Genomic DNA, 17,245 nt, shown 5'->3' with positions numbered 1-17,245 from the left:
ACCAAAGCTCGAGCTCTTAAGAACCCCAGAGGTAAATGTTTTAGAAATCCCGCACTCGTGGCACCCCCACACAGTTCCGGGACAGGGGCAGAGTATCTGGGCTCCCGCATCGCAGGACGCACGCGACAGATACACACACACACACACACTCCACTCCACGCGACATCTCCCCCCGCCCCCGATATGCTAGGGACCTCCCCCTTAAAACAAGCTTAGTACAGATTCAAACCGTCTTTATTTCTACAGCAACATCTGAAAATAGCGACCACCTCATCCCTCAACTGGGGAAGTCCCTCCTGCCACCAGCCCTCCCGAGAAGCTGCAGGCGCGGGAGGAGGCGTGGCAGGATGGCTCAACGGGCGGTGCCTGGTCTGGGCCTGGCAGGAGGGGCAGTGCATAAGGCCGGGATGAGGGGCAGGGCCCGGCGGATGGAGGATGGGCTCGGGCTCAGACCCTCAGTCCTGGGGCACCTGGCAAGGCGCGATGGGACGCATCCCTCGGAGCGCTTGAAGCGCGAGGAAGTCCAGGCAACCCTATGCGGAGGCGCCGCCCCTAAGAACACGGAGCATGGGAGATACCACCGCACGGAATGGAGGTGATTAAGGCCTGGGCGGTACCACTGGAGAAGGGCGGGCGAAGGGAAGCCCAGGGAGTACAGTGGACTGAGGAGTGGGGCGCGGCCAATAACTTATTTCTCTATATACAGAAGCAACGGCCGGTGGGGGCAGGGATCGGGATGGAGGGCAAGAGTGCTGAAGGTTGGGCAGGTGCTTAGTGTTCTCCAGTCCAGGATCTGGGGAGGGCAGGACACCGAGTTATTTTGGAGACTCCAGCCAGCCCTTCCCTCTGGCCTGTATCCTAGGGAAGAGGGGCCCCTGCTGGAAGGAATAAATAAGGGTAGAGCTGGAGCTGGCAGACCCGGCCTCCAGGGCTCAGGCTGAGATGACAAGGGGAGAGGTTACCCTGAGATTGAACAGAAAAGACGGGGGTTCTTGGGAAAGACAGGCAGGACAAGCAGCAGGCCCATGCGCAGGGCAGGGGGTAGGGGCTATGCCCGGTGGAGGCTCTGATGACTGGCTCCCCCTTCAGGATTAGCCCACCAGGGAGCTTCGTCGGGAGAGGTCCATGGAGCTGGAGCTGAGGGTGCGGCTGTCAGAGAGACCTGTACCTCCAGGCTGTGGGCAGAGGGGTAGGTGACTCAGCCTTATGTTGCTGGGATTGTGCTTCCAGGCCCTAAGGGCCTGACCCAGCCATTCCTTTGTAGCAGACACAGCCTGTGTCCCCCAGCTGGGGAGAGGCAGGTCTGGCCCAAGGCCACACCCCAGTGTCTGACACTCCTGTCACTCCACGGTTACTATGTTGGCACTGGCCCTGTACATGTCCACCCCAGGGCAGGGGCTGTGTTCTCATCTGTCTCCCTGCTGTCCAGTCCAAAGCAGGCCTGGGACAGGGACAGAACATTGCTTAATCAAGAGACATGCTCCAGGAGAAGCTGGGCAGGAGCACTTGCAGACTTGGGACCCAGGGCAGGGGCCTGGGCCTCAGCTGCCCAATGCCCAAGACCCTCTGCCCCTACCTGGACTGGCTCTTCCACGCTCTTGTTGAGGAAGTTGAGGGAACTGGCCCGCTTCATTCTGAGGGTAAAAGATGACCGGGATTTGCCCATGGTGGGATTGGTCAGGGAGGAGTCAGGTTGGGGCTGGGAAGGGGGAGGGAAAGCACATTTGGTAGTGGTGGTGCTGCATTTGGATCATGAGCTTATCTGGGGTTGTTGGGTGGTTCTGGAGAGGCTCACCCTGGGTGGGGGTTCACCTGGGGTTAGGGGTCTCCTGGGGGCCACCCCCTTGCAGCTTCTTCACCAGCATCTCACTGCTGCGCCTCAGAGCATCCCGGAGCTTCCCAAAAGAACCACTGCGCCGCAATGAGCCGCTGCCATCCTGTAAGTGACATGTCAGTCTCTAGGCTCACTGGCTACACAGACTCCCAGGCCACCCCAGTCCCCACACTCACCCCACTCCACTCAGCTGTAGGCCCAGTCTCTTCGAGGTCAGACTCAGACCGAGGCCCAGCACTTCCAGCCACATCTCTGCTGCCACGGCGGTCTCCCCGCCCACCACTGCCATCTTTCAGCAGTTCTACCACTTTAGTCTGGCTTGCAGGGTCCAGGCCCTGAGAAAGGAGCAGGGAGCATAAGGCCCTGATTGGAACACATACAGGACCTCCTAGATCCCTATCTGCCCTCCCTCTGCATGGAGCCCTACCTGCTTGCGGCTGCGGCTGGCACAGTCCTCCAGGGTGTGCGCAGCTTCCAGCTTGCCCTGGCGCCGGTACAGGGCCCCCAAGCTGCGCAGGGTGGTGTTGACCGTGGGGCTGTGGACAGACAACAAAAGAGTTTCAAACTCCATATTTCTCTGACCCAGGGCCTTTCTGGCATCTAGTCCACACTGAGCCCTGAAGAACCACCCAGTCATTGAGAATCTAGCTTCTCCCATGTGTCCAGTCCTGTTCTAGCCCACTGGTATCTCACTTCTTGGGAGAATCACCCCAGGAATGGGGACCTGGCCCAAGGCCCTCATGGGATATTGCCACCAACACCAAAAGGTCTTGGTGCAGGAAGCTTCCTTGGGACAGGTGGTCTGTGACCTGGTACTTGAAAGATGAGAGGGCAGAGGAAAGGTGTGTGTCCTGGGGAGGGGTAAGAGGATAGAGTGTAGAGCCTGGGCCTCACCTCACCCTGGATGCAGTTTTCTGCTATCTGCTCTAATTCCAGCCTACTCCTGCCCTCACCTGTCAACCTTACAGGCTTTGTACCAGCTGCCATACTCCCCATAGGGGGCGCTGTCCCGACGTTTATCCTGGGGGAAAGTTCAGTCAGTTGGGGAGGTGGGCGAAGTCCCTCCCCTCCAAATATCCCAGTCTTGGGCCTTCCCCAGTCCTGCTCACAGAGCTACCTTGCTCTCCTCCCGTTCCTCAGCATGCATCCAGATGGGCTTATTGTCCCCTGTGGGGAGAAAAGGGATTGTCACCAGCCTGCTGGATTGGATTGGGTTGGACTGGGGTCTGGGGAGAACAGGACTACCCAGGAAGAATAAGGATTCTGCTTTGCTGAATAAATGAACAACAACAACAAAAATCATCACTGACTCTCCTCTGGACAGAAATGAGCAGGACACAGGCCTGCATGCAGAGGCTTGTGACTGGGGCAAAACAAGTGTAGAGGACAGATCTTTACACAACTAGGACCAGAGCCCAAGACAAGTGGTAGGCCTAAAAAATAGATCAGTTTCTAGAGATCTGGGAGCAGGAAATGGCTGACCACTGGAGGCCAGAAGGTGATTTCTCAGAAGAGGGAACACTTGGGCCAGACCCTCAAGGTGAGTAGGAGTTGCCTGGTGGAGAAAGGGAAGACTGAGCAAAGAGCATGGGGCTTGCCACAATATGCACAGCTATGGCTGTCCAGTAGGTAGGTGTGCTCCATGGGTACCATCCACAGGTGAGGCTGGGCCACCACCCAGACCCTAGGTGTAAGGGCTTGCCCAGTAGAGGTAGTATCCGCGGCATTCATGGCTGAGTATGCATGTGCTAGATGAGCTAGAGGCACATGGACTCACCATTGACAGAGCCAAACTCCTTCTCGTGAGCACGGGTGAGGATCTCCTTGTATAGAGTCTCTGCATCCTGGTATTTGCCCTGTTTCAGGTAACAGGAAGCCTGGAGAGGCAGGGCCCCAGGGAATGAGCAGAGCGAAGGGAGCTGGGCTTTCCTTCTTCCTCCCTGTCCCCAACCCTCCATCTCTCCTGCTTAGACTCCAGCCCCAAGGTACCAGGTTGTTCTTGGTCTTGGCCACATTGGGGTCATCAGGCCCAAGGCGGGTAGCATAGATCTCCAGCGCCCTCCGGTAGTAGTATTCCACCTCCTCTGCTTTGCCCTGGTTCTGGCACAGCAAGGCCAGATTGCTGAGCTGCTTGGCTACATCTGGGTGAAACTTACCCAGGACCTGAGATAAAAGAAGGGGCCAGTGGCTGGGCTAGGGGTGTCTGGCCAGTTCCCTACCTGCCCAGCTCTAACCCTGCTGGCTCCCACCTTTTCCCGGATCTCCAGGGCCCGCTTGCACAGTGGCTCAGCCTCTTTGTACTTGCCCCGCTTGCCATACAGAACGGCCAGGTTGTTCAGTGTTGCAGCCACCTGCAGGGGTGGAACATGGAAGGACCTGACCCTGGGCCTCACTTGGCAGGGACTCGGGGATCTGCAGGAAGTGGAGGACAACCCCCCCACAACCCATGCCCTTCACTCACAGCTGGGTGGTCCTTCCCCAGTGTCTTCTCCCTAATGGCCAGGGCATCATTGAGCAGGTGGGCAGCCTCCTTGTACTTGTTCTGGTCCCTGGGAGCAGGCAGGAAATGCTTAGGGTTGTCCTCCAGCCAAGGCCTGTCCCCAGGGGCCCATGATCCCTGCGGTCACTGATGTGTGGCATGATACTGTGATTCAGTATTGGGAAGCCTGGGCAGCCCCTGCCCTCTAGGCACTTGGGGGCTTTGGCAATTCACTCACAACTCACCAGGGGCCCAAGCTTTCAAGTGCACCCTGCTGTCTAGTCCCCAGTGCCCTGGTTTGTGTCACTCTTGTGTTTTGGGCCAACTCACTTTTCATAGAGTCTGTACCCAAGGCTGGGTACCTAAGCTGGACCAACTCCCTGCTTATGCCCAAATCTTCTTATCCACTAGATTGAGAGCCCCACTCCATGAAGGCCTTTCTTCTCTCTCAGCTGCCCCTTGAGGCCTAAGTCCTGGTCTCAGCAGGCATTGAGAGTTAGTGACCCAGGGCTGGAGTCGTCAGGAAGGATGCAGATGCTCCCACAGATGACTGGCGAGAAAGGGCCCTCACCTATAGACCAGTGCTAGGATGTTGAGCATGGTGGCCACATCGGGGTGGTCATGGCCTGATGTCTTCTCCAAGTCCTCCAACGCCTGCTTGCAGAGTGGCACAGCCACCTCATAGCGGCCCTGAGCAGCGTATTGGATCACCAGGTTGTGCAGGGTACGGAGCCGTGCTGGTATTTCATAGCCTCCATGCTGAGCAGCCACATCCCCTCCTCCAGGGCTAGGGGCTGCAGGGCCAAGGGGCAGGTCAGATGTGCCATCTGCCCCTGGGCTGGGCTGCTGGCACATGCCAGCTGTGCATTTCGCTCACCTAACATGTGGCCCTGGGCAAGTCATTCACCTCTGCCTCAGTTTCCCCGTATGTAGAATAGTCACCCCAGAGAAAATGGGTAGGGTCCTAGCTCCAACATTTCAAGCTGTATGTCCTGGAGCAAGTTCCCTAACCTCTGAGACTTAACTCTTCCATCTGCAGAGTTAGGCTTCACTTCATACTCAACATCCTGAGAGAGGCAAGCACAGCCCTGCTGGGCACTATCCTTCCTGTCTCTCCTCTGACCCTCAGAGCAGGCTGTGAGAGGAAAAGGAACTCTCCCAGTGGCCTCAGAGGAGCTAGTGGAGAGTAGGTGGAGTCAGGCCCGGTGGCTCCAGAGCTCTTAACTGTGATGTCTGCTGCTGGCAGAACTTAGAGGGTATTAAGATGCAACAGGGAAGACCTGCCTTTAAAGCACTAGTGTGCTGGGATGTCATTAAAAAAAAAGGGGGGGGGGGGAAGGCAAGAAAGAAGATAGCTGCCACCCCTCCCCATTTCCTGTGACTTCTGGGTCCCAAGGCCCAGGATTCAGCCTAACCCTTCCTTGCCCCAACCCAGAGCCAACTGCCCATCTGCACCTGGGCTCTGCTCATCCTCGTTGGGGAACAAGTCATCCAGAGAGTCTTTGGGAACATCCCCCTTCTCCTCCTGGGGAGGAACAAGGGACAAAGTGTCAGGGAGGGAGGCACAGGCAGCCAGTTGTCCCCAGCTGCCTCACCTTCCTGAGTCTCCTCGCTGGTTAGGACTCACATTGGGGGAGGTGTCCTCGTCCAGCTTTCGAATCTGGCTCATGAACAGCAGGTGTTGCTTTTCCTCCTCCAGCTGAGCCACTGCCTGCTCACTGCGCTGCAGTTTCTGCTGCGTCCCTGCCAGCTCCTCACGCAGCCACTGGTTCTCCTGCACCAGCCGTCGCACTTGAGCCCGAAGCTTCTGCTTTTCTGATTCCACGGCACCCAGGTGGCTGGATAGTGCCAGGATCACCTGTGGTCAGCCAGATGCACATCAGAGCCCAGGCCACCCCCTGGGACTCCTGGGCTTGTGAAGAGCCAGTCCTGGCTCTGCTTGTGAGGAGCTGCAGGGCCTTGGGACTCAAGAGTTTCCCCCAACTCAAGGAAGATTCTCCCCTAGTCCCATAGTCCAAAGCTCAAACCCAGGAGGAGGTCCCTCAGTGCTACCTCTGGGATCCCTGAGATGCTAGACTCTCCTTTGTCTCTAGTGAGAATTGTACTTCACCCTTTGCAAACACAGCCACTCTACTACTGCTTCCTGCCCAGGACTAGTACTTGCCCAAAGAACTCAGACAAGTGGCAGCCAAGTGATGAAAAGGCCTCATCCCAACTTCTGCTGAGGATCCCTCACAAGCCCTGAGGGTCTGTGGAAGCACAGAGGCAGGTAAGGGAATCCAGAGGCCTCAGCTCCACCTCCCCCCTCCCCAACCTCTGATTCCCTTCCTGAGCTTCCAGGCTCTTCCTGCCTTGGGGCCCTGGCATGGGCTCCACTCTCCTTTCTCAATCTCTCATGGTCTTCCTCTTCCTGGTCACACTTTCCCTCCACATGTGGCCTCCTTGCTGTTCTCTCCTGTTCCCCAACTGTGTGAGGCTTACAAGCCACTGGGAGTGGGACCCAAGTGGCCATCTCTGAAACTGACAGCCAACTGGGAAAGGAATATGTTGCCCTTGCAGAGGGTTAGGCGGTCTGAGATCCTGCTCTTTCTAGTAGGTTAGCAAATGTTTAAGTGAAAGGTGTTTTTACAACCACAAGCTTTTAAAAAAATTCCCTAAACAACCTGGAAGTATATATAGCAGAGGCTATGATCTCTATTTTAAAGACAAGAAAACAAAATGATTCAACCTGCCCAGGATTCACACAGCCAGGCAGTGGCTTAGTCAAGATCGGAGGGAAACAAAACCCTTTCCAGAGCCAGGTATGGTGGTACACACCTGTAATCCTAGCAACCTGGGAGCTGAGGCAAGAGAACTGCAAGTTCAAGGCTAGCCTGGGTAAAACTTAGCAAGACCCTGTCTCAAAATAAAAATAACTAAGCACTTGGGATGTAGCTCAGTATTAAAGCACCCTGGGTTTAATTGCCAGTACAGGGGTGGGGCTTTCCCAGAGTCTAAGTCCTTGTGAGTCTCAATGCCTTCTGGACATCTCTGTCTGCAAATGGTCTTGACAGCCCAATTTACAAGGGACAAAAGAGAACTCCTGATCCACCCAGGCTGTCTTGTCCCTGAACTTGCTTCTAACACAAATCTGAGTTCTGCTGCCCCTACTCCCTTATTTCATCCCCACATCCTGCTGGACCTACCTCTAGAACATCTAGAACTGGGCCAGTTCTCTCCACCCTTATGGCCATCCCTTTAGTCCAAGTGCCCTCCCTCATTTGAATTTGAGCAGTGGCTTCCCAGCAACATGCTACCTGCTTCCATCTCTGATACCACCCCCCCCCCCAGGTTTATTCTCCATATCGCAAGGGGAGTTTTTAAAACCTAAGTCTATATTTCCTGCCTGCTTAGAGTCCTTCCTGATTTCCTGAGAATAAAATCCAAACTAACAAGGCCATGACTGTTTCCTGCCTTCTCCCTTTCTCCTTCCCCATGAAGCTCTTGTCACACAGTTCTCTTACTTCCCTCACAAGATCTTTCCTACCTCAGGACCTTTGTGCATGCAACTTCTCCCCCAACTCCCATTTATGGAGGCTGGTCCATTTCTTTCTTTGGGTCTTGGTTTAAATGTCCTTTCCTCAGAGAAATTATACCTGACCATTAGATAAGACCTCTGATTATAAGCTATCACAAGATCTTGCTCTTTATTCTTTAGAAAATTTATCACAATTTGTTACAATTAACTTGTTTTTCTTTTTCTACCAGACTAGGGCAGGAATCTTGTTCTGCCTTGTTGAACCCTGTATCCCTGGCACTGACTTGTTGCCTGGCATATAATAAATCAGATAACTTAAAGTATTAATGTTACAATGAATGGGGGGGAGTATTTCCTTAAAGATCTCCTTTCTGTTCTCCTACCCTGTCTCTGGGGGAGTGAGGGTGTTCAAGGTCTCCAGGGGCAGGCTGGGGTCTCCAAAGTGCACTTCTTTTCTTCAAAAAATATTTATTGCAGTCCTAGCAAGGGACTCAAGAGGTCAGGTGGTTCTCGGCTCAGATACTGTTCCTACATTACCGAGATTCCTCTAGAAAACTCAACCCCTCCCATGACCTCCCACCTCGGCATTCCAGATGACCTACCTGGGCCTCCCCCAGCCCCAGCTCTATGGCCTCCAAGGAGCGGCGAAGGAGGAGGCAGCGTTCCTGAGAGCCTGGCTCGGCCTCGCTGGCCTCATGAGAGGTCAGGGGAGCGAGCAAAGCACGATGCTCCCCACGTAGGGTCTCTAATCCCTGGATGACGGCCTTGGTGCCCAAAACGATCTCATCCTGGCTCAGCTTCTCCTCCCGCGGAAGCACCATCGTGGCCATGGTCGCGCCGCCTGTGATGGCGAGGGGCGGGCAGGCGGGCACCGGGCCTAGGGCCACACCGCTGTCCACCCCAGATGTGGTAAACACCGGCGGTCCCGGGCCGCCTGGGTCCTTGGGGCGTCCGGATCTCCCAGCAGGCCGCCTGTAACGCGCCCGCGCTCGGCCTATAGGGGGCGCGCCAGGCTTGTCTTGGCCAGGGAGACGCAATGCGGTGCGGCCGGTGAGGCTGGACCCCGATTCCGACTCAGACCACCAGCTCTTGGCTGGCTTAGGCCGCCCAGTCTCGGGGCGTTCCCGGAACTCCTTCAATTAGGACACGGATCAGGGAGCCGTACGCGGATCGTAGGGGTTTACCCGGGTGCGGGGAGCCCCGGCCCCTCCGGGCTATCCGGCCCCGGCCCCAGCCCCAGCGATAGCCTCCTCCCCCACAGGCAGCCCGAACTGCGGAGCCCCTCCCCCAAGGCAGGTCGTTCCCACGGAGACCCTCCCCGTAGAGAGAATTCACGTCTCAGGTTTCGGGAGTGAACCTCTAGGCCGCGCCCACGACGACCCCTCCCATAGGCTGGTGGGACGCCCAGCAGACCCTCCCTAGAAAAGGCCCAGCTCCCGCCCCCGAGCCCCCAGGACCGCGCCCCCTCCCCGCCGGCTAGCCTGGTACTCCAGAAGGCCGGGCCCACGACCCCTCCCCTAGGCTGTCCGCAGCCCCTCCCCTTTAGGGCCTGACCGGGTTTCCTGGACCGATCGGTCCCCGCCGATCTGCGCCTCTGGCTCCGCCCGGCTCCGGTTCCGGCTCCGGTTCTGGCTTCGGCTCCGGCTCCCGCCCCGCTTCACCCGGATCCGTGGCCGTGAGCCGATCCCGCTGCCTCCATCCCGCCGGCCTTCCCAGCAGTCCCCGCGCCGCCTTAAAGGTGAAGCAGCTACCTCGGCGCGGTCGGAGGGGGCGAAACACACTCCTCCGCGGCGAGTTGCCTTAAAGGAGCACGCGGGCCTGGCTGGCTTCCAGAGCTGGGCCACCCCGGGGCGGGGCGGGGCCAGCGAGGGGCGGGGCGGGGCGGGGCAGGGCTCGCTCACAGCTTGCCTGCGGCGCAGGTTGGCAGCGGCCGTCAGCGCTGCTGCTGCTGCCGGAGGTTCCGCGTCTGTGAGGCTGTGAAACGCCGGAGGCAGCGGGTGTGCTCGGGTGGAGGTGCTCGGGAGTTGGTAAACGGAATGCACTTAGCGCGGCGGCCTGAGAGACTGACGGAGAAACTGAGACACAGGGAGAAGACCCGACCCCCAAGAGTCCAAAGGGGTAGTCCACATTACTGAAGCATTTGCCACTTCCTGGGCGCGTAATGTGTCGGGCGCTTTGGTACCTTGAATGTATGACCCCGACGTTCACAAAGACCCGTTGTAGTGGGTGCTGCTGTTATCCCCATCTCACAGGTTCGAGATGTTCATTTATACTTAGAGATGTGCCCCAATCCCCATCCCACTTTCGGAACTGTCCACGTTCTTGTAGGTAACTGAAGGGCTGTTTCTTGGGGAAAGGGACGCAAGCTTCCTGCCGTAAGGGAGACAGGGGTGGCAAATGGACTGGCGGGCATAGGTGGAGCCAAGACTCGTGCCCCCGTGGGTATGTTACTGGCTTGGCAGGTTCTCGTGCTCTCCAGCAGAATACTGGAAGACTTTGATAAAGGCATAGCTGCGGCTGGAGCAAGACTATTGGGACTTCTTGCTCCAGCAGAAGGGAGAAGCAGCACTGGCCAAGAGAGTGTCCAGCTGGCTCTCAGAACACGGAGCTAGTTTTATTCACGTGAAAAGGTTGTAGGCGTGGGCTGGAGTTTAGGAATGTTAATGGTGCATTTCAAAAGGTGGTTTTTTTTTTTTTTCTTGGACGAACAGTTCAATTTTGAGGGAGGGGTAGTCAGCCGCCATCCTGGAACCAAATGTCGCATTTCTCATATATCATATGGATGCTGAGTCCTGCATGAACATCTTTGCCTGTGATGAGGTTGAGTAGCTGTGACTGTTGAGAGACACATGGGTGGGGAGTGGAAGAATTCACACACATCATGGAGTAACAAGTTGAGGGTCCTGGGAATTTGCTGTTTCCCTGACTTGACAGTTTTATCCTTTATGTTGTTTGTTCTTGTTATGCGTGGTGAGGGTGTAATTAATGTGCTTTGAGGAAGATGAGACAGAGTGAGAGGGTGGGGAAAGCAGAGTTCTTTTAGTGGCTAACACATTATGAGTTAAGGACTCTGGAGTGTACTCCCCAGTACTTAACTCACTCCCCGCTGAGTTTTTACTCTCTTACGGAATGTTGCTTTCCATGGGGGTCCCTGACTTTCTCAGGTGAACTCCACAGCAAATGCTGTTGGCCAGATGATCAAGACAAAGTGAGTGTGTGGTTTGTGATGGAATAACTTGGGACTTAGATGTCACCTCCTAGATTTCCCAATCCCCTTCTAGAGTAGTCTTCTATGCCCTGTGGTGCATCTGCTTAAGGCTCTAGGATTAGCCTTTCTGACATTTTTCTTGTAGGTTTGCTTCTCCCACTGTAATGTAGACCTTGAGCTGCCCTCTTGTTCATTCCAGTGCAGCTCCTCATGGAGACACAACAGGGCTCAGTAAAAATTGGTTTAGGAAAAGTCAGAAGGTTTACATCTGTTCTCAGACACTAAACAGGGTTGGGCCTGGATAGTACTTTAATGGGAGAAAAAAGGAGGAAACCTATTGGGCTTACAAACTCCCTCCAAACCCAGGTACTGATCTGATTCTCTGTAACCCTGTGTTGCCAGCTCTCCCTCCCCAACCCACACTAACCCCACCACTTCTAAGTTGACAGCACCAGGAGGTGATGGCAGGATGACCTCCCAAGGGACAAAAGCTTTACAATGAGGCCTAGTGTATATGGGAGATCTGGGGTATTCCTACAAATCAGTATTCCCCTCCTAGAGTTTGTTAGGTTCAGCATGCTGGGGGTGTTGGAATCCCCCCATAGCTCCATCTTTGGCAGAGGGGTGGTCTTCTGCCATAGATAAGTCTTAAAGGTTAGAAGTTTTTCCTTAACCCCCAAAAGTGCCTTTCTTGAGTGCTCACAGCTTATCTTCTCCCTATAACCAATAAAGAAACTTGGAGACAGGATGGCATCTCAGTCTTCTCTCTATCTGGTTTGGTATCTCTTTCCTTAGCCCTATTGCAGTCTCCTGACCCTTCCCCATCCCAGTTTCTCCTTTCTGTTAATCCAGACCTTGCTTAAAAAGTAGTGCTGTACCCAGGATCCAATGATCCAGACAAGGAGTGAACTGTACCAACCACAGAGGGACATCCCCACTTTGAAAAAATATGCCGCCCCAGGGGCTGGGGTTGTAGCTCAGTGATAGAGTGCCTACCTAGCATGTGGGAGGTCCTGGATTTGATCTCTAGCACCACAAAACATAAAACACCATGCCATCTTTCCACCTCTGAAACTGAATTCACGCTAACACTAACAGCCACCACAGGTGATATTTATGGTCAGCTAAGACCCTGGGTACATCCACTCCATCACATTGAGTTGGTCCTTCTCAGTCTTGTACTTCTGCCAATGATTTTTATTTCCAGCTAGTTTATACTTTCACATGATGTAGCATTCAAAAGGCATATACACAAGTTGCAGGGAAATGCAATTTTCCAGTCATCCAATGCCCCACCCCAGAGAAGCACCTCTGTTACAAGTTTACTATTTCTATCGATTATGCTAGTTGCATCAGAGCCCAGCTCATTTATCCCTGCCAATTTCAGCTGGTCAGTTTTCCTCTAGAGTCCCTGAGGAACCTGGCATCTGGTGTTCTTCAGTCCTCACATTGGCCATTTTCAAGGGGCACCCTGGCTATGGTTTGATAAGCCTACCTGTGTGCTCCATCAGGACTGCACCCCAAACTTGCCAACATGTCCAGATCATAGGGAGAGAAGAATCTGAGCTAGGGCACCTTTATTTTCCTTAGTAAGACTGGGTTGCAGAAGCCCTTGGGGAAACTTGTTGGAAGTCTGTCCCTCCAGGACTGAGATTTGATGGTCCCCGGGCACCTCTTTTTTAAAACCTTTCATTGATTCCTGTGATGTGCAGTCTGGGTTGAAAGGTGCTGTCTCAATGCCTTTGTTCTACAGGTAAGGAAGCTGGGGCCCAGTGAGGGGAAGCAGCTCTCCAACTGAGGGAGCAGGGGCTTATTTTTTTTATCCTGCTGTTCTCAGCGACCACTACATCCCTTTCAAATCTAGAATGCAAATTGTTTTGTCCCCAAGAGTGTGTGAGGGAGACTGAACACACAGAAAAGAGATAAGAGAACTGGGACTAAATTGCATGTTCACACCCATGCAAAAATACAGGTGCATACCCCTGACACAGCCTGAGGCGGGTTCACCCAGAGGCAGAGGCACCCAGTGCCCACATGTACTTCACCTGCATCTACAGGCCCATGGGCTGCACAGAACATACCGGGTACGCACACTGCCTCCTTACCTGTGCTTTCTTTCTGCCTAATGAAGGAGCACATTCCTTTATCACCTTTTCCCAGGTAGGTAGAGAGCAGTTTTCTTTTTTTTTTTTTTTAAGAGAGAGTGAGAGAGGCAGAGAGAGAGAGAGAATTTTAATATTTATTTTTTAGTTATCGGCAGACACAACATCTTTGTTGGTATGTGGTGCTGAGGATCGAACCCGGGCCGCACGCATGCCAGGCGAGCGCGCTACCGCTTGAGCCACATCCCCAGCCCAAGAGAGCAGTTTTCAATCTCCCTTGATGGCTGGCTTTCTGTGGGTCCGCTGTGCCTCTCCTTAGGCGGCTGGTCCTGTGTCCCCGGTGCCTGGTGGAGGGAGGACTGGGCCTTTCCCTGCCAGTTCTTATGCCCTTATCTTGCTTTCAGCACTTAACCTTGCATTTGTTCAACCTTTTCAGCCACTTGCTTTTTATCTGGTCCTGAGGATTACACTGTGCATCTCTAGAGGGAAGACACTGTTCATCCTGCTCAGTCCTGCGCCTCCCCCGCAGCTGCTGGTCTCCTGCCAGGCTGCTGATGGCTGCTCAGTAAATGGAGAATGAACGAAGGAATCCGTGCCCATGCCTGCTGGTGATTCAGCTCCTTCTGCCATTTTCTGCAGTCCTCAGCAGCCCCCTGTCCATGCCCGGGAACATTCTTGCTACTTTTGATATTTAATGCTCTTCTCCCTGAAGATCACTCTCACTGCTTCTACCCTGTCCTTTCAGGTCCTCAGAAGCACCCATCCCACTGAAATTGGCTTTCTTTTTTCCTCTGGTAGCTTCCCTCCTTTTCTTTGAGTGGCTGGGGCACTTTCTTCAACAATCTCATCCCCTTTGACACCTCTGTAGATTCCCCCGAGTGCTCTCAAGATTAGTGGTTCCTTAAAGACCACCGTGTCCCCCTCTTCCTGAGGAGTCTCCCCACTTCTGCTTGTTAGATTCTTCCACCACTGAGCCAAGATCAAGTCTGTTCTGAGGTCTCCTTAAAGTCAGTCCCTGGCTCCTGTCCCAGCAGCTATATGGCAACTCTGTACCTTCCCAGCCAGGATAGAAGGGTCCTTGCCCTGCTCAGTGGGAGGGAACATAGGGGTCAGACTCAGCCAAGGTCAAAGCTGTGTGTCTCCATTTTTTTAAATTTTTTTTTTTTAAATTTTTTAGTTCTCGGCGGACACAACATCTTTGTTGGTATGTGGTGCTGAGGATCGAACCCGGGCCGCACGCATGCCAGGGGAAGCGCGCTACTGCTTGAGCCACATCCCCAGCCCTGTGTGTCTCCATTTGTCAGATGATTAAAAAAAAAAAAAAGGCCCGAAGTTCTCACATTAAACCTGCACATAACAGACACTATTCTTCATAATTATTTATTATCACCGCCACCAAGCTCACTATTTGACAGACCCTGTGTCAGGGAGCGTGAGTCTCTGCTTATAGTACTGCCAGAGAGAAAACACATTGAGAATGAAGTGAGCCACAGGTGAGGGGAGACAGAAAGGCTGAACAGCAGCGAGAAGGTGGTGCTGCTGGGGGGAGTCTGCGTGGTCGGATGGAGTGGATGGGCGCATGGTGATTTGCCCTCTTCCTTGCATTACCTCTGTCTCCAGTAAGACCCAGATATTCAGCCCCTACTGTGGATCAGCACGCATGCCTCTAACACTGGACCTTGCCCACCATCTCCTGTCCAAATCCGCAGGGATGCTTCACCATCTACTCCTCGTATGGGCAGATAGCCAGTCCTGTCCTTGACACACTCAGCCCTGTTTTCTAATCAGCCCAGCAAACCTGTTGACTGCCTCCTAAATCACTCTCAGGCCTATGTGACTTTTCTCCCACCCTTCTACCCTTTCCTTAGTCTATGTCTTTGTCACATTGTTTCTAAATCACTGTTATGGTTTATATACAGGCTATCCCAAAAAAACTCATGTGTGAGACAACGCAAGAATGTTCTAGTACAGTGATTGGATTATGAGCTTTAACTCAATCAGTGGATGAATCCACTGATATGGATTAACTGGTAGTAACTGTAGGCAGGAAGGGTGTGGCCAGAGGAAATAGGTCAGTGGGGGATGCCTTTGGGGGTGACATTTTGTCTGCTTACTGGCTTTCACAGACTGAGCAGCTTTCCTCTGCCATGCCCTTCTGCTATGACATCCACTTCACCGCAGGCCCAAGGCTATACAGGCGGCTGACCATGGACTGAACTCTGAAACTGTGAGCCAAGTTGTTTTTGTCAGGTCTTTTGGTCATAGCAACAAAAAAGTTGACTAAAACATGCTGCAACAGCCCTTGAACTCGTTGCCTGGTCTGGACACAGGTCCTGTGTCCTATGGTGGGCATAGCTGGCTCAGCTTCAATTCCATTATCTTGTTTCTCTGCCTGAAACCCTTTATTAGTTCCCTATTATCTCAGGATCAAGAGCCCAATCCTTGTTCTAAGATAGTAATAAGAAGTAATACTCATGGGCACAATGGCACACTCCTGTAATCCCAGTAGTTTAGTAGGAGGCTGGGGCAGGAGGATTGTGAATTCAAAGCCATCCTCAGCAATTTAGCAAGGCCCTAAGTAACTCAGTGAGAACCTGCTCTAAATAAAATATAAAAAGGATCTGGGGGATGTGGCTCAGTGCTTAAATGCCCCTGGGTTTAATCCTGGTACCAAAAAAAAAAAAATAGTATTAATTTTTTTTTTTTGGATCAAACTTAGGGCCTCATGCATGCAAGCATGGCACTCTACCACATCCCCAGCTTTTTTTTTTTTTTTTTTGAGACAGGGTTTATTTAAGTAGCTGCGACTGACCTCAAACTTGATCCTCCTGCTTCAGCCTCCTGAGTTTTGGGATCACAGGTGTGAGCCACTGCACTTACCTTAATATTAAGTAATAATAGTAGCCACAAGGTCCTCACGCCCTGGGCTCTTTTCTCTTCTGCAGGACACCATCCCTTTCAGCCACACTGAACCATATGTGGTTCTCAGCATAGGTCTCACTCTTATCTGATTTTTACATGCTGGTTCTTGTACCAGAACATCCAGCTTGTCAGGCGTCTTAAAAGACACCGCTCAGGTGTTATTTCCCTTGGGACGGCTTGGGTGCTCCCAGTCTGGGTTAGATGTCCTTCCTGTGCATCCTGTAGCGCTGTGTGACACTTGTTCACTTCCTCCCCTGCTTGCCTGAAAAGGTAGGGATCCAACTGTGTGTGCATCCTTGTGTCAGCATACCTAGGACAGGAGCTGACCCACAGCAGGAACCTCATGACTCCTGGGCGTATGGAGGGTTGAGATAATCAGGAGATGGAAAGACCTGGGTTTGAAATCTGGTTCCTTACCAGGCTTGGTGGCATATATCTGTAGTTCCAGCATTTGGGAGGCTGAGATGGAGGGTCATTGGAGCCCAGGAGGTCAAGTTCAATACTGCCTTGGGCAACATAGTGAGATCCCATCTCAAAAAAAAAAAAAAAAAAAAAAAGAAAGAAATATGGATACTCAGCTGATCTGTGTCTGGTAAGGGTCTTAAGGCCCTACTCTTTCTCAAGGTGGCAAAAAATACTGCAGATGACAGTGAACTGTGATTGAACAAAGGGCCAAGAGAGACTGACAACAGCTGGGCTTCAGGGAGGTGGGGAAACCTCTCAGAGGACCACAACAGGAAGCTGCTCGAAGGAAAAGGAATGATTCTGCAAGCTAGGAAGAACTATAGTTTAGGCCCAGTGAGACTAGATGTCTGTGATGATGGACAGGGCCATGTGACTCAAGTGAGAGCCTGAGGGAGAAGGTAACTGGAGCCAGACCCTGTGGCCTGAAGGACATGGTTGGGCTATATCCCAACCCAGGGCCTGGTACATGTGAGGCAAATGTTCTGCCAATGAGCTATAACATAACCCCAGTGTTCCCCAGTTTTGAGGAATACAAGTCAGGTACTCTTTGAACTGTTCCTCAACTGGGGTTGAACCTAGAGGCATTTAACCACTAAGCCACATTCCCAGCCCCCCTTTTAAATTTTTTATTAGAGTCAGGGCCTCACTGCATTGCTGAGGCTGGCTTTGAACACATGATCCTCCTGTCTCAGTCTCCCAAGCCACTGGGGTTACAGGC

At 53.3% G+C, this 17,245-nt stretch overlaps 1 protein-coding gene across 1 annotated transcript; it reads right to left on the bottom strand.

The window, feature by feature from the left end:
• Positions 1–216: 216 nt before the first annotated feature.
• Positions 217–9,568, bottom strand: KLC2 (kinesin light chain 2). The gene is made up of 16 exons (XM_081281460.1): positions 9,385–9,568; positions 8,433–8,721; positions 5,941–6,171; positions 5,769–5,838; positions 4,885–5,107; positions 4,296–4,383; positions 4,084–4,185; positions 3,824–3,997; positions 3,612–3,711; positions 2,952–3,001; positions 2,788–2,855; positions 2,262–2,370; positions 2,011–2,169; positions 1,813–1,937; positions 1,577–1,634; positions 217–1,175 (listed from the first exon to the last, which is right to left on the bottom strand). Exons 2-16 carry the CDS (start codon positions 8,658–8,660, stop codon positions 1,092–1,094), a joined length of 1,869 nt encoding a protein of 622 aa, XP_081137586.1. The 5' UTR covers positions 8,661–8,721; positions 9,385–9,568; the 3' UTR covers positions 217–1,091.
• Between the last annotated feature and the right edge of the window lie 7,677 nt (positions 9,569–17,245).

This window comes from Spermophilus citellus (assembly GCF_964194105.1).
Source record: "Spermophilus citellus genome assembly, chromosome: 2".
Classification (NCBI taxonomy): domain Eukaryota; kingdom Metazoa; phylum Chordata; class Mammalia; order Rodentia; family Sciuridae; genus Spermophilus; species Spermophilus citellus.
The sequence above is the reverse complement of the archived record's forward strand: the minus strand, read 5'-3'. Positions and strand labels throughout refer to the sequence as shown.